The sequence below is a fragment of the Chenopodium album genome, chromosome 3, assembly GCF_948465745.1.
Source record: "Chenopodium album chromosome 3, dcCheAlbu1.1, whole genome shotgun sequence".
Taxonomy (NCBI): Eukaryota; Viridiplantae; Streptophyta; class Magnoliopsida; order Caryophyllales; family Amaranthaceae; genus Chenopodium; species Chenopodium album.
The window spans coordinates 67,337,598-67,351,593 of NC_137836.1; the positions used below are offsets into that span (position 1 = coordinate 67,337,598).

The window sequence follows — 13,996 nt, forward strand, 5'->3', positions numbered from 1 at the left end:
CATTCATTCTTCTGGTTCAAATTAATTAAATTCTTATATTTTGTTTATTTTCATGTTTAAATTGATCATCATATAATAAAATTTTGACTTCATATATTGATTTGTTCGTTGGCCTTTTCTCCCTTTATTCTTGGAGTACAAAGTCAATGGACCTAATATAGGATTTTAAGAATATTAATTACATGATTCATCTGCAATTGTTTTTTCAATTTTTGTTTTGATCACTTTATGATTAATCTGCAATTGTTTTTTCATTTTTTTTAAATAGCAGTCCGCGCGCCATTGTTAAATGTTAAGCTTGAAGATGACTATAGATTGAAGATGAATAACATTATTTTTTTTTCTAAATTCTATATTAGGTGCGTTTTTCAGAAATAAAAAAAAAAACCCTACCCTACTTCCTTATACGTGTAATATTAAGGAATAATTAGAGTGTTCGTTGGTGTATTATTGCTTCAAAATAGTAGTAGTTATTATTTCCTATTCCTTAGCTAGGATATTGCCGTTAGACCGTTAGTGGTTTAGGATTAGGAACCAAGGGAGTTTGTTTTTTAATTGATAATAACTAGATTAGTCTCGTGAGATGCACGATTTGATCAAATAAATTTTTTTAATTTAATAATTTTTTCATACCAAAATTAAAACAAAATTATTATTAAAATACGAAACATAAAATATATATAAAAAAAAGCACATAAAAAAATTGAATGATAAAATAGTATATGAGGAAGACAAATTAAATTATTATTGTTAAATAGAATTGATCCATTTTCAAAATTTGATACTAATAATAATGTTATTGACCAGAATTTTTAATAAAATAAAATAAAAATACAAAACGGTGACATTATTTGTATTTTTGGAGGGAAAATATTTAATGACAACATGACATGTGTCTTATTTTAAAATAGTATGATGTCAGCGGTCGCTACTTTAGTTTTATTTATAGGCTCTGTTTGGTAATTAGCTTTTAGCTGATTTGTATAACTGATTATATTAACTGGTTTGACTAATTGGGTATATTAGCTTATTTGACTAGCTAGTTGTAGATAGCTGATTGTGTAAAAGTGTTTGGTAAATAGTTGTTTATTATTAGCTGTTTCAATGTATTTAATACCCAAAAGCTAATTCTTCAATAAGCTAATTGTAAAAAGCTCTTAAAATGAGCTTTTTCAAAAACAGCTTTTTGGAACCAAAAAGCACTTTTAATAAGTTATTTACCAAACATCCAAATTAGCTTTTTAAATTGGTCAAACCTCTAATATTGCTCAATAAGTTAAAAGCTTTTCAAAAAGCTCTTTACCAAACAAGGCCATAGATTGTCAGTAGTAGTAGTGGTTATGCTAGAAGTTATGTTGTTAGTGGAGATATTATTTAGGCATTTAGTATGATAATGTGATCATTATCCCTAAATTATTGCTTTAGGGCTTGTTCATATTTACTAAAATGAGCTGAATTAAACTGAACTGAACTGAATTGAACTGATTGGAGCTGAACTGAACTGAACTGATTGGAGCTGAACTGAACTGAACTGAACTAAAATGAAAAATTAAAATGCATAAAAATATATGAAAATGTTTATGAAAATTAATGATAATATATATAGTGGATTGGGAAAAATATAAAAGTGTTTTAAAAATAACTCTGTATTTTAAATTATTATATTTAAAATTATTAAATTTTTGTGTATTATATTTTAAATATATATATAAAAATAAAAAGTATTCTTCAATATATTATTGTAGTCAATCGTTGCTTGTTGTACTCTACACAATTTTGTTCGTTTACATAAACTAGGGATTCCATTCACGCACCAAGTTGAAGTCATGGGACCAACAGAAGATCATACTATGTACGATGATTACATATTATTATTGTTGTTGTTGTTGTTGTTGTTGTTGTTGTTGTTGTTGTTGTTGTTGTTGTTGTTGTTGTTGTTGTTGTTGTTGTTGTTATTATTGTTTTTATTATTATTATTGTCGTTGTTGTAATATGCTAAAACATCTAAAACAAAAAAATTAACAACTGAGCTGAACTGAACTGAACTGAACTAAACTGAACTGATTAGAGTCGAACTGAACTGAACTGACTGGAGCTGAACTGAACTGAACTGAATTGAACTGAAAAAAGTAAATATGAACAGGCCCTTAGTTGTTTATCTTCTATTAAGTATTTAAGTAGTGGTATGTACGTTTATTTTGTCAGTGCAATCTAATGTAAATAGTTGTTTTGTTTCCTTATTATTATTATTATTATTATTATTATTATTATTATTATTATTATTATTATTATTATTATTATTAGCTTCAACATAGAGTATCTAATTATTCTTTCTGCTATTTTGTAAATATCTTTTATTTACTTAGTCAATGTTAATAAGGAAAATCAATCTTATTATTGGGCGTTTACAAAGAAAAAATATTTACAAAAGACATCTAATTATTCCTTATACGTGTAATGCTAAATATTTGTTACAAAATTATGGGGCGTTTTTCTAGGTAAAGATATTATAGGATATTTTATTAAATTTAGTTGTTACAATTATGTTAGTAAATAAATTTTCAATCTGAAAATGTATTCTTATCCTTATATAAAATATCACAATTAATTCATAAATTTGTATAAATACACAATACGAATTTTTTACTCTTTAAAGGAAAATACAGAATTATTTTATAAATACACAATTCATAATTTTCTTAAAAATACAAAATATACGAAATTATATTCAGAGGAAATACATGATATATTTATATGTATAAATACATACTATTTTACGGATTTTTATACGATTTTTTATACGGATTATAAAATCAAATTAAATAAGGGTTTAATACTCAATATTTAAAGGCAATACAGATATAAGGATTTATTTAAACGTATAAATACATAATTTTTATATGGATGTTTCTTAAAAATACAAAATACGGAATTATAATTAAAGGAAATACAAGATACAAATTTATTTATATTTGTATATAATATTTAGATTATTTTTATACCCTCATTTAATTTGATTTTATTTACAAGGAACATATTATTTCGCATGTGAAAAGAACATAAATATAGTACGGTGTGTGCATAATCTCATTAACATAAATAAATAATATGTAAAAATAGGAAAAGTTATAAAATAATACATACTTGCAAATTGAAATTCTGTTACATATTCCAAAAACCTTCATCAAAGAGTTGATTAACTCTAAAGAGTAAAATCCTCAATAAAGAGTTGATTCATCCTAAATTCTAAACCCTAAACCCCTAACCCTAAACTGTAATTGAAAAGGCAACATTTCTTTAGGCATATTCTTATTTTCTAAGCTGCGCTGGACTAAACTGAACTGAACTGAGCTGAACTGAACTGGACTGTATTGAACTAAACTAAATTAAAGTAAATTGAACTGAAGTGAACTAAACATAGCTGAACTAAATTATTTATAAAAGAAGGAAATCATGACCTAAACTGAATTGAACTAAGCTAAACTGAATTGAACTAAGCTAAACTGAATTGAACTGAGCTGAACTGAACTGAGATGAAGTGAAGTGAACTGAGCTGAGCTGAGCTGAACTGAACTGAACTAAACCGAAATTAAGCTTAAGATAACAGGTTCTTAGAGTAATTGAATATATTAATATATTAATATTGAATATATTAAGATTTCCATTATCAATACCCTATTGTACTGAGAATACCCAAATAAAGATTAGGAGGTCCTGTAAAAAAAAAAAAACATTGCTAGTTTTGCATGCATAATTAAATAAATGAATCATCAATTATTTATCAAATATTTAGAATCAAGAAGTTCTTATTGGATTTGCATATAATTTAAAATTATGGACTCATTATACATGCAATGTCATGTTTCAAAAGAAGTACATTAGTAAACATATATAGGATACTCTTAAAACATGTACTTACATCAATAATGTATCACATTTTTTGCTAGAAAAATTTGAATTGAATGCTTGACTAGTCTATAATTATTATAGATATTCACACTAGGCTATCATTAACATTTACTGTCTTAACAATCCATTAGGAGTTAAAAGGATTAAAAAAAAAACTTGAACAGTGTTATACATCTTATGTCTCTCTAATTATATAGGGTGTAGAAATTCATAAGTACAATTGGAATTTATGTTACCTATAAAATACACATGTTACTTTAATCAATGTATCACATATTTAATAAATAGAAATTTATTAAATGCTTGACTAGTAAAAAAAATTTATAGTTTGATCACACCGATCCATAATCAATACGCATTGTACTGTCTTACCATTATATCAGTAAATAAAGTTTTAAAAAAAAATTTGAACAATGTGATGTAATAGAATGGTTGTAAAATGTCATTATTGCATGAGAAGAAAAGGCACAAGGGTTATTCAATTTAATCAATTATGATGATAAAATGGTCCATGCAAATTTGTAAGGTGTTTTTTTTTAAAAAAAGAAAAAACGTATGCTTAATATTAGTTCTATTGTGTGATGTCCCACATCGATGGTGATATAAAGGATGGAAAGTATGAGAATTATAAATTCAAAGATAAACAATGCATTTGATGTATAAAGCAATATATCTAAAGCAATATATAATGGGCTTTGAAATAAATGGCCTCATATTTGGTCATCTTAAAGTATAAATATGTAATCTATTATAATTGTAATGTCTCTTTAAATGAGGATCCTCCAAAATCTAAATCCTACTATATTAAAAATAAAAAATAAAAACTTCAGTGAGATAAATATTAGAGTATAATAAAAATAGGGAAGGATTCTTTTTTTTTTTTTTAACAAAAAGAAACCGTGTTGCATATTGAAATCCCACACCTCAAAAATACCGACATTAGCTCTTTCTCTTTATAGTTTTGACGTGCTCTTTTCCCCCCCCTCTCTCTCTCTCTCTCTCTCTCTCTCTCTCTTCGTGCTCTGCATCTCCCTCCTCTACTATATGAAATTACACTTCTAAGGTGAAGGAGAGCACAATTCTCAATTTTTGGGTTGCAATGGCAGCAATCTAATCCAAGTTATAAGCTGCAAGGAGCGAAAGATTTTGTCAATTAATAATTCACCCGTTGATTTGTGTGATAGGCTTTCGATTTTCCCCTAATTTTTTGTTGTTTATTTTTTTCAATTTGATGAAATTTAGGTTTCATTGTTGTATTAGATTATTGTTAAGTTTTCCACAAATAATGCTTCAATTTCGTTGTAGTTTCAATTTGCTTGATTTATTCGGCTAATTGTATCTTGTATTTCTGTACATCAACAGATTTTGTGTTCTTCATTCTACTTTAATTCGTAGATTAGTTTATAATTTGGAAAATAATTTTTTATTTTTTTTTTGAAAAAGTATTTTTGAAATAAATGGTGGAAAAAAGAAATCAATTTTGTAATAATAGATTACCAAATATTTCCCGTTGTGCAAGTATTAATTATATTGTATATTATATATTTAGTCAAAGTAGATAAATAGCTTCCTAATTTATAGTCTTCTGTTAAGTGTACGTTTTGTATATTGCTTCCTATTTTGTAGCCTAGATCGAGTCAAGCCTCTTGTTAGGCATATAAGTTATATGTATTCTAAGGCAATCAATGATAATGACCAAGGAATATATTCTATATTCTAGTCAAGTTTTGTCTTTCTCAATTGCCCAAATTAAATAATGAAGTTTGATGTTTTTGTATGCCTAAATAATAACTATGGATATCTAAATGCGAAATTTAAATTATTATGCTAGCTTTACGTAATAAAATTCAAATAATGGGCACGCCTGAAGTTAAATTGGAGATATCTAAAAGAGATGTTAATGTATTTACACTTTATATAGGTTTGTTTTCTACAGAAAAGTTATCACCTAAATTGTCACCAATCAGCGAATTCTTATCCAAATTAAAGGGTTTTTGGACTTGTAGACACCCAAATGTGTCTCTTTAAAACCAAACTCAGTGATGAATACCTTTCACGCCGCTTGATTATCGAACAAAGTGAAAGTGTGAAAAGTCTAATGATGAGGATGTTTTTATTAAAACATTTCTCTTTCTATTTTCAAAAATTTTTCTTTTCTTACTCATATTTATGAAAATAGACAATCCAATTGGGTTTGGTCCATGATAAAGGTCCAATAATAGTGTAGTTGGATTGGGCTCGGAAAGAGCTTTCTAATGATATATTATAAGCCCAATTCCGATGAATTATGAGGAAATTATGGATTAAATTAGATTAGGCCCAATGATTTTCAAAGGTGGCCCGATGATCTAGAGGAGGGCCTATTAATTATATTTTAAAGATGATTTATTTAGAATAAAATATATTAAATCTGATTTCAAAAACTGCTCGGACGCATAATTACCTGTAACCGGTGTTAAAGGTAATTACGCGTGGAAAAGCGCATTGATATTTGGACCAGCGCGAGACGACAGAGGCGCTGGCCTTCGTCACCTGGCGACGAGCTTGTCGTCTGGTGCTAACTCCTGTCGTTTGCGACAGGAGATATTTTATTCCGAATATGATTTTCGTCGATCCCGTGCTATTTTTCCTATAAATGGGGGTCGTATCTTCTTGTTTTAAAATGATCTACATCTAAAATTATCTCTCCCTCTCTCTCTAAAAGCTAGAATCTTTCTCTCTCTTCTTTTTCTAAACCTTCCCTCTCTCAAAATTCTTCAAACATTAGGTTTAGAAATACCTAGCAAAGTTCAAAGTTGTTTTCGCCCTAGACTTGAAAGGTTTGATATTTCTGAGGGTTTGGTCCCAAATCCATATTTCAATTATTTAATTTAATTGTTTTGTTTATTATTTTTCCTTGAACTTACTAACGCGTGTATTTTGTTATTAGAAAGAGTTACGAGGCATCAAAGTAAGTACTTTAATTGTTTTATTGATATTTTGATATAGAAATCATGCTTAGATTGTTATTTTGATCCCTAGTATCATGTTAGGATGTTTTATTGTTTCCTAGTATCATGTTTAGGGTTAAATTAATATTTCTAATATCATTTGTGATTATTATGATGCTTCCTTTCCTTATATCATGTTAGTATCATGTTAGGGATAAAGCTTTGATTTTTATGGTTTAGTGACATGCTAGGTTTTGTTATTAATCTCGTTAGTACTATGCCTAAGATCTTGCTCTTAATAGTATGTTTTATTTTTAACATGATTATTTCAATTATGATTATTATTATTATGTTGCTTGATATTATTATTGTTATTGCTTGATCACGCATTTTATGCATGTTTAAAGGAAATTTGTACTTATAATCACGCTTTATAAGATAATTAATAATCTTGTTTAGGCTAACATGATTATAATTTAAGTGATCGCCAATAATAGTTTTATTAGTGAATTAATATTCAACCAACATAGATAAACATGTTTAGGGTAAACTTATTGATTGTATGTTAGTCAAAAAGCTCACATGAATACGAGAAGAATAAAGTAGGGGCCTATTTCTAGGGCAGGTTCAGTCTCTTTTAGGTTGGATTTGTACCTTCATCCCCGAACTTCCAGTCATGGTTCTAGACCTATTGGAGTTAACGATCTCCTGGATCGTGAAGGGGTGCAACCTTCACCCCGTGAACGGTTTATAAGTTCCTAAAAATTGTTGGCAACTCTTTTACTCTAGCTTCAATTCCTTCCCTTTTGACGCCACCATGCTTAAGTGTATGATCACAGTGGAGCTCAATTGTGGGATGACTTGAAATATTCCCTACAGGACCCTATAAGAACAATGGAAGTAGTGTTGATGGGTGGAGTTCTTGCAATGAAAATTGTAATAAGCCCTTGTGGTTGGTGCATTGGGTAAATCCAATGGAGATAGTGTTTCTAGCTCTTGGAAGACTGAAAGGAAGGCAAGCCGCAGGCATGAAGCTGTTGGTAGTTGGAAGTCAAAGAAGGAAAGTGGAGCTGGTGGGTTTGGAAGTTGGGTCTTTCAGAAGAAGAGAACAACATATAATGTGAATTGTGGCTAGTAATCTAGATAAGATTTATACAAGGTCAAATGTGATTATCCGAAATAATACTATACTTATGTATTTTGTATTTAACCAAGAATTAAATCACTTTGTCTAGGTTTGCCAAAATAAAACATCGTTTCGTTAAACCTCATAACTATTATCCAAAATAACCCTGTATTTATAACATAAGTACCTTTCAATCGATCTATGCGTCAATCAAATCTTATCTTTGTAAATCGTATTGGTAGACGAATAAAAGTCAAATTTTGGGCATGCCTAAAATAAAATTGGCCGAGATATCCAAATAAGATGTTAAGGTATTTACGCTTTATATGAGTTTGCTTTCTACAGAAGAGTAATCATCCAAACTTTCAACAATCGGCAGATTCTTTTCAAAAGTTAAGGGTTTTTAGACCCTATAGTCATGTTGGAGTTTTGAGTCCATACTCTGTAGGTACTTCCCTAGTTCGAAGGAAATGCACAACTTCTAGTAGCTTCCAAATTAAATTCTTTTTGGGAAATTCTACATTATAACCCACTACTTTTCAAAATTCTATGTTGTGCCCTTACATTTTCAAACTTCGACACTGTAACCCCAAGGTACATTTAGGTACTGTACAGTAACCCACGTCATGGTGCATTTATGACGGACGTTAGGTGGGAATTTAAGACGTCACCTAACTCTGCCTTTGTACTGCCATTTTCTCTCTCTTCAAAATTAATTCCCTCCTAGACTAACTCCCTGTTTCATTGCTTCTCCACAAAAAAAATGATCTGAAACCCTAAATTGCGAAATCAAAAGGACGAATTTTCAAGCTGTTGTTGGTGCGATTTGAAGCGACGAAGCTAGGGTTTTCTGGTGCGAAATTGTGTGCGACATTAGTCATCGTTCAAGGTATGTGTATTGGCTCTCGAAGTTTAAATTTTGCGAATTGTGGCTATTTGTTGTTGAAAAATGGTTGGATTGTGATGTTGATTGCATAAAGTTGATAAATTTGTTTATTATTTGTTATTATTTGTTGGTTTTGTGGCATAATTGTAAACAATTTTGGTCAAATATGCAAAATGTTGCTGAGTTGTTTAGTTTTCTGGGTATTTGGCATTATTGAGTTTAATTCTGGTAAAAAGTTGTGTATGCATGTGGTTGTATCTGATGTAGACTGTAGTGAATGGGTGTTTGATTGTTGTTTGGTTTTGGATTAAACTTTGCAGATGGAGGAGGAGAGAATATTGAAAATTCATTATTGTGAACATTGTGTTGATGTAAGGATTGATGATATAGATAAGTGTTTGTTAATTGATGTGATAAATGATATGTGTGAGGAATTTGGTAGGAGAGGTTATGAGTTGCCTGAATATCCTGGGTTGCACTACTGTCGTAATGAGAAAGCATTTGATTTGGTTGATGATGGTACATTGATGAAGATGTTTGAAAAATTTGAGAGTAAAGAGATTGGTCTTTGGGTTGGGTGTTTGAGTAAGCCTACATTTATATGGAATTTGGCCAGAACTGTTAAATCCCAACAAGTGCACCCTAAGCCACAGGCCCAAATATGTCCAGGCCCACTACCTGATCCACTAATTCAACATCATGGCCCACCCCACTCTTCTGTTGATACCCAAAATCAACCTCATATCCCATCCCACTCACACTCTATACAAGCTGGCCCATCTGTTGGTACAATTGCTGTAAAAAAAGGTGGTCCTTCTGTTCTTTCAACCAAGCCACCAACATCAAATCTTCTAGTTAAGAGAAAGAGCCCAAGAATTACACAACCTGATTCCCCTCCACATCTCTCCCCTGTTCATAACTCCCCTCTACAAAACCAGTCCATCCATGTCAATAGTGGTGGTAGGAGATTACCTAGGTTATTGGAAGAAATACCCTTGTCTCCACCCTATATATCACTTGCAGCTTCCTCTTAATCCCAACTTTCTTCTCTAACTCAAACTAGGAGGAGCCCTAGGTTGCTTCTGAATCAAAGTCAAACTTCACTTTCAACTAGTGACACAAACCATTCATGTTTACCACAGAAGCAAAGAGTTAGATCTAAAGCTATAATTTTCCCTCATGGCAATAAATTGGCTAGTAGTACAGCTAGGTTGAAAGGCATTAAGGTTGTACCAACCCAGCAATCACAGGTCACACCCATAGTTGAGAGTGCAAGGGTTGGATGCAGGACTAGGGATCCTAATGTGTGTTATGAGGGGAAAGATAGTGAGCCTAGTTCTGATTCTAAAGGAGAGTACCAACCCCAAAATTCTGAAGAGGATGATGCAAGTGACAGTGGGGGTGATGTGGATGAAGTTGAAGAGAATTTGGGGGATTTGGAGGACCAAAATTTTGTTGATGGGAATTGGGAACCCTTTAAGTCACATGAGAAGGAATTTGAGGATGAGGGGTATTTGGGTAAGGTTTACAAAAATGGTGAACTTTATGATGATGTTGAGCTAGGAAAGATAAGGATTAGGAGTTGGCAGTTGTTTGTTGACAGGGAGCATTTTAAGGATACCCTTAGAGATTACTGCTTCTAGGAAGGTTTTTCACTAGTGGTGAGGAAAGCAGAGTGTGATAGGTACACTGCAGAGTGTGCTGACATAAGGTGTAGCTGGAGAATTCATGCAAGCATTCTCCCTGATGGACACACCTGGGCTGTTAAGAGTATCAAGAACAAACATGTGTGTGACTTGAACCTTATCAACAATCCTATGGCTAACTGTGAGTTAGCAGCTAAGAAACTTCTGGAGGAAATTAGAGCTTGTCCTGATCAAAGGAAAAGCACTGAATGAGCTGCTATGGGAGAGATATGGAATTAAGATGGCTACATCCACTATCTACAAGATGAAATGGATTGCTATGGGAATGATACAAGGTGGTCATGATGATTCCTACAGTAAGTTTCTTGACTATTGCTATCTGTTGAAGGAGAGGAACCCAGAATCTGTTGCTTTCTGCACTTGGAAAGTATTGCAGCAGCCTGAGCACCCTCTGCAATTCAACTCAATTTTCATCAGTTTTGCAGATCAGTTCAAGGGACTAGTGCAAGGGTGTAGAGGTTTGGTAGGTGTGGATGGATGCCACCTGAAAGGGAATTATGGTGGGGTGTTGTTGTCATCTGTCTCATTGGATGCAAACAATGAGATCTTCCCTGTTGTTGTTGCAGTGGTGGACTCAGAGAACAAATCAAGTTGGTGTTGGTTTTTCCACCACTTGAAGACTATCCTTACAGAGTCTGGTAGAAATGACTGGACCATAATGTCAGATAGACAAAAGGTGACCATCTTTTTTGTACATAATGTCAGGTGCTTATATATGTATATGTTAATGTTATACTAACTGGTGAGGCTTATTTTTTTGTCAATGCAAGGGTATTGATCCCTCATTGGATGATGTGTGGCCAAAAGTCCCTAGGAGATATTGTGCAAGGCATTTGTGCAAGAATTTCAAGTCAGACTACCCTGGGATGTTAATGCATAAGCTATTCTGGTCAGTCACAAATGCATACTCTGAGTTCAGCTTTAGGAAGGCACTGATCAAGCTTCAGCCAGTTGCTGGTTTAGGTGCAGTGAAGTGGTTCAGGGAAGTTGGCCCACTACAAAGATGGACAAGGTGGAAATTTGATCCCCAATTATGCTCTGATGAAAATACCAACAATTTTGTTGAAAGTTTCAACAGCACAATTAGTGTGGACAGAGCATATCCAATCCTAACATTATTGGAAGGTAATCATGTTTGAACATATTGGTTTTATTTTTAACATTTGCATGATTTACTTAGATGCAACTGAATTATTTATGAATGCAGGTGTGAGGAGAATAGCTATGGTGAGGCATGCTACAAGGCAACAAATAAGTGATCAATGGGTGGAAGGTGTTTGTCCTAACATTAGAGAGAGGGTTAGAGTTCTAATCAAAGAATCCAGATCCTGCCATGCATACCCAGCTAGAAGGGGGGAGTATGAGATCTCAGATGGGAAAAGCATGCTCCATGTCTCACTGAAATCAAGAACTTGTGTATGTGGTAGATGGCAAATAACTGGTATTCCATGTAGGCATGGAATGAGAGCTCTGCTACATGATGGAAAGGAACCAACTGACTGTGTCAGTGAATGGTACTCAGTGGCTAGGTACAGGGCTACTTACAGAGACAACATTTTACCACTTCCAGATCAAGAACAATGGTCAGAGATGGATAACCCAAAACTGTTCCACCACCAATCAAGAGAAGTGTTGGCAGACCCTCCAGGAATAGAAGAAGGGAGGAGGGAGAACAGAGGAAAGGAAAGAGAAGTGCCACTGTTAGATGCAGCAAGTGCAGTCAGTATGGGCACAATACTCTAACATGCAAGGGAGGGGAAACTAAGAAAGAGTTGTTGCAGCAACAAGGGAAGGCACCCACCAAGACTGCTAAAGGAAAAGGATCCACAAGAGCACAATCTTCAACCCAGCAAGCTGACACCAACTTGATTGACCTTATGATCAACAGTTGTACATCAGGCCAAACTGATATAAAGGAGAGGTCAAATCAGCCAGTGCATAATCCATGTACAAGCCAGCCACATCCTAGGCAAAGTGGGAGGATCCCTACTCCAAGAGCAAGTTCCAGCCAGCCAACAAGACAGAGCAGTAGAACATCAACTGCACAAGTTTCTGCTTCTACTCAGCAACCACCAACCAGAGACATTCACCAGAGCATTAGTCCAAAGAGGCAGAAAATTCAGAACAGGCTTTCCATGCTATAAATGGATGTATTTGAAGTTGCAGTACTTTTGTAATTATTTTGGTACACCCATGATTATAATGGTTATGGATTAAATGTAAATGGGGTTACTCTTTTTTTGACTACAAACTGCAGTACTTAGCTACTTGATGGGGGAATTTTTTGTAAACAATGTTTGGTGTTTATTTATAAATGCTTAGCCACCCCTTTGCTTTTATTGAATTTGGTTATTCATTATAAACAACTGTTGTGAAACATAAACAGAGTAACAAAAAAACAGAGTGACCAAAATAAGGCTTCATTTCATAGAATTAACTTGGGTTACAATAAGCCGCAATTTAAGGCAATTACAATTACAATTAAGTTGTCCCATTTTTTAACAACACAATCACAACAAGCAAAACATACATAAAAATTCCAACTTTTACTACTTCCCTAAAATAAGACATAAAATCTGTCAATTTCAAAACCACTGACTCTATCCCATTGTTGCAATTCATCAAAGCATCAAGCCCCAAAATATCTGTTTCGTCCAGCCACTTGAAGAATCCACAATCATTGCACTTGAAAAATGCTTTCCTTGGATTGCGAATTGTGCTTGAGATCTTCAACTTCGCAAGCTTCTGTGGCCTGCACCAACATCGTGGGCTGACAAAGTCCAATGAACAAGGCGAATTCGAGGGGAAGGAGCTTCGAGAACTTGAAGATGACATGGTTGGAAAAGAAGAAAAGATAAATTGAAACCCTAAAAATTAGGGAAAGGGGGGGAATATAAGGGGGAGGGGAGAGCTGTTGGTTTTTGGAGGGAAAATTCCCCCCCCCCCAAACATAACAACTAACTCTAAACAATAGGTTAATAAAAAAAAAAAACGGAACACTGTTAACGGAGACTTGACGGCAAGGTTACAACGTGGTTACGAATTGTACCTTGGGGTTACAGTGTAGAAGTTTAAAAATCTAAGGGCACATCGTAGAATTTTGAAAATTAGCGGGTTATAATGTAGAATTTCCCATTCTTTTTTATACCCTTAAAGGTAAATATTTTATACACGTGATCTATATTGTAGTCAAGTCTTGTCTTTGTTAATTGTTCTGAACGACCAATGAAATTCGATATTTGGGTACACCCAAATATCATATGGGGATATCTACATTATATATGCTAGCTCTTCATAATAAAATTAAAATATTGGGCACGTCTGAAGTTAAATTGGGGATAGTTAAAAGCAATGTTAAATTAAGGTTATTTTGACTTTTACCACCTCCATAAAAAAAAAAAAGTTTTATTTTACCACCTCATAAAAAAAAAAATTGGCT

At 32.8% G+C, this 13,996-nt stretch overlaps 1 protein-coding gene across 1 annotated transcript; it reads left to right on the plus strand.

Annotated features, from left to right (window-relative positions):
• The first annotated feature begins 10,777 nt into the window (after positions 1 to 10,777).
• On the plus strand, positions 10,778 to 12,701 carry LOC145625249 (uncharacterized). Its single transcript, XM_081678315.1, has 4 exons — positions 10,778 to 11,233; positions 11,328 to 11,682; positions 11,765 to 12,280; positions 12,457 to 12,701. Exons 1-4 carry the CDS (start codon positions 10,778 to 10,780, stop codon positions 12,699 to 12,701), a joined length of 1,572 nt encoding a protein of 523 aa, XP_081534441.1.
• Positions 12,702 to 13,996: the final 1,295 nt, after the last annotated feature.

Coding starts and splice junctions, on each gene's coding strand:
- LOC145625249 (XM_081678315.1), top strand. CDS start 10,778: ATGGCTACATCCACTATCTACAAGATGAAATGGATTGCTATGGGAATG. Junction 11,683..11,764: donor AATCCTAACATTATTGGAAG/GTAATCATGTTT, acceptor TTATGAATGCAG/GTGTGAGGAGAATAGCTATG. Junction 12,281..12,456: donor AGATGCAGCAAGTGCAGTCA/GTATGGGCACAA, acceptor GTTGTACATCAG/GCCAAACTGATATAAAGGAG.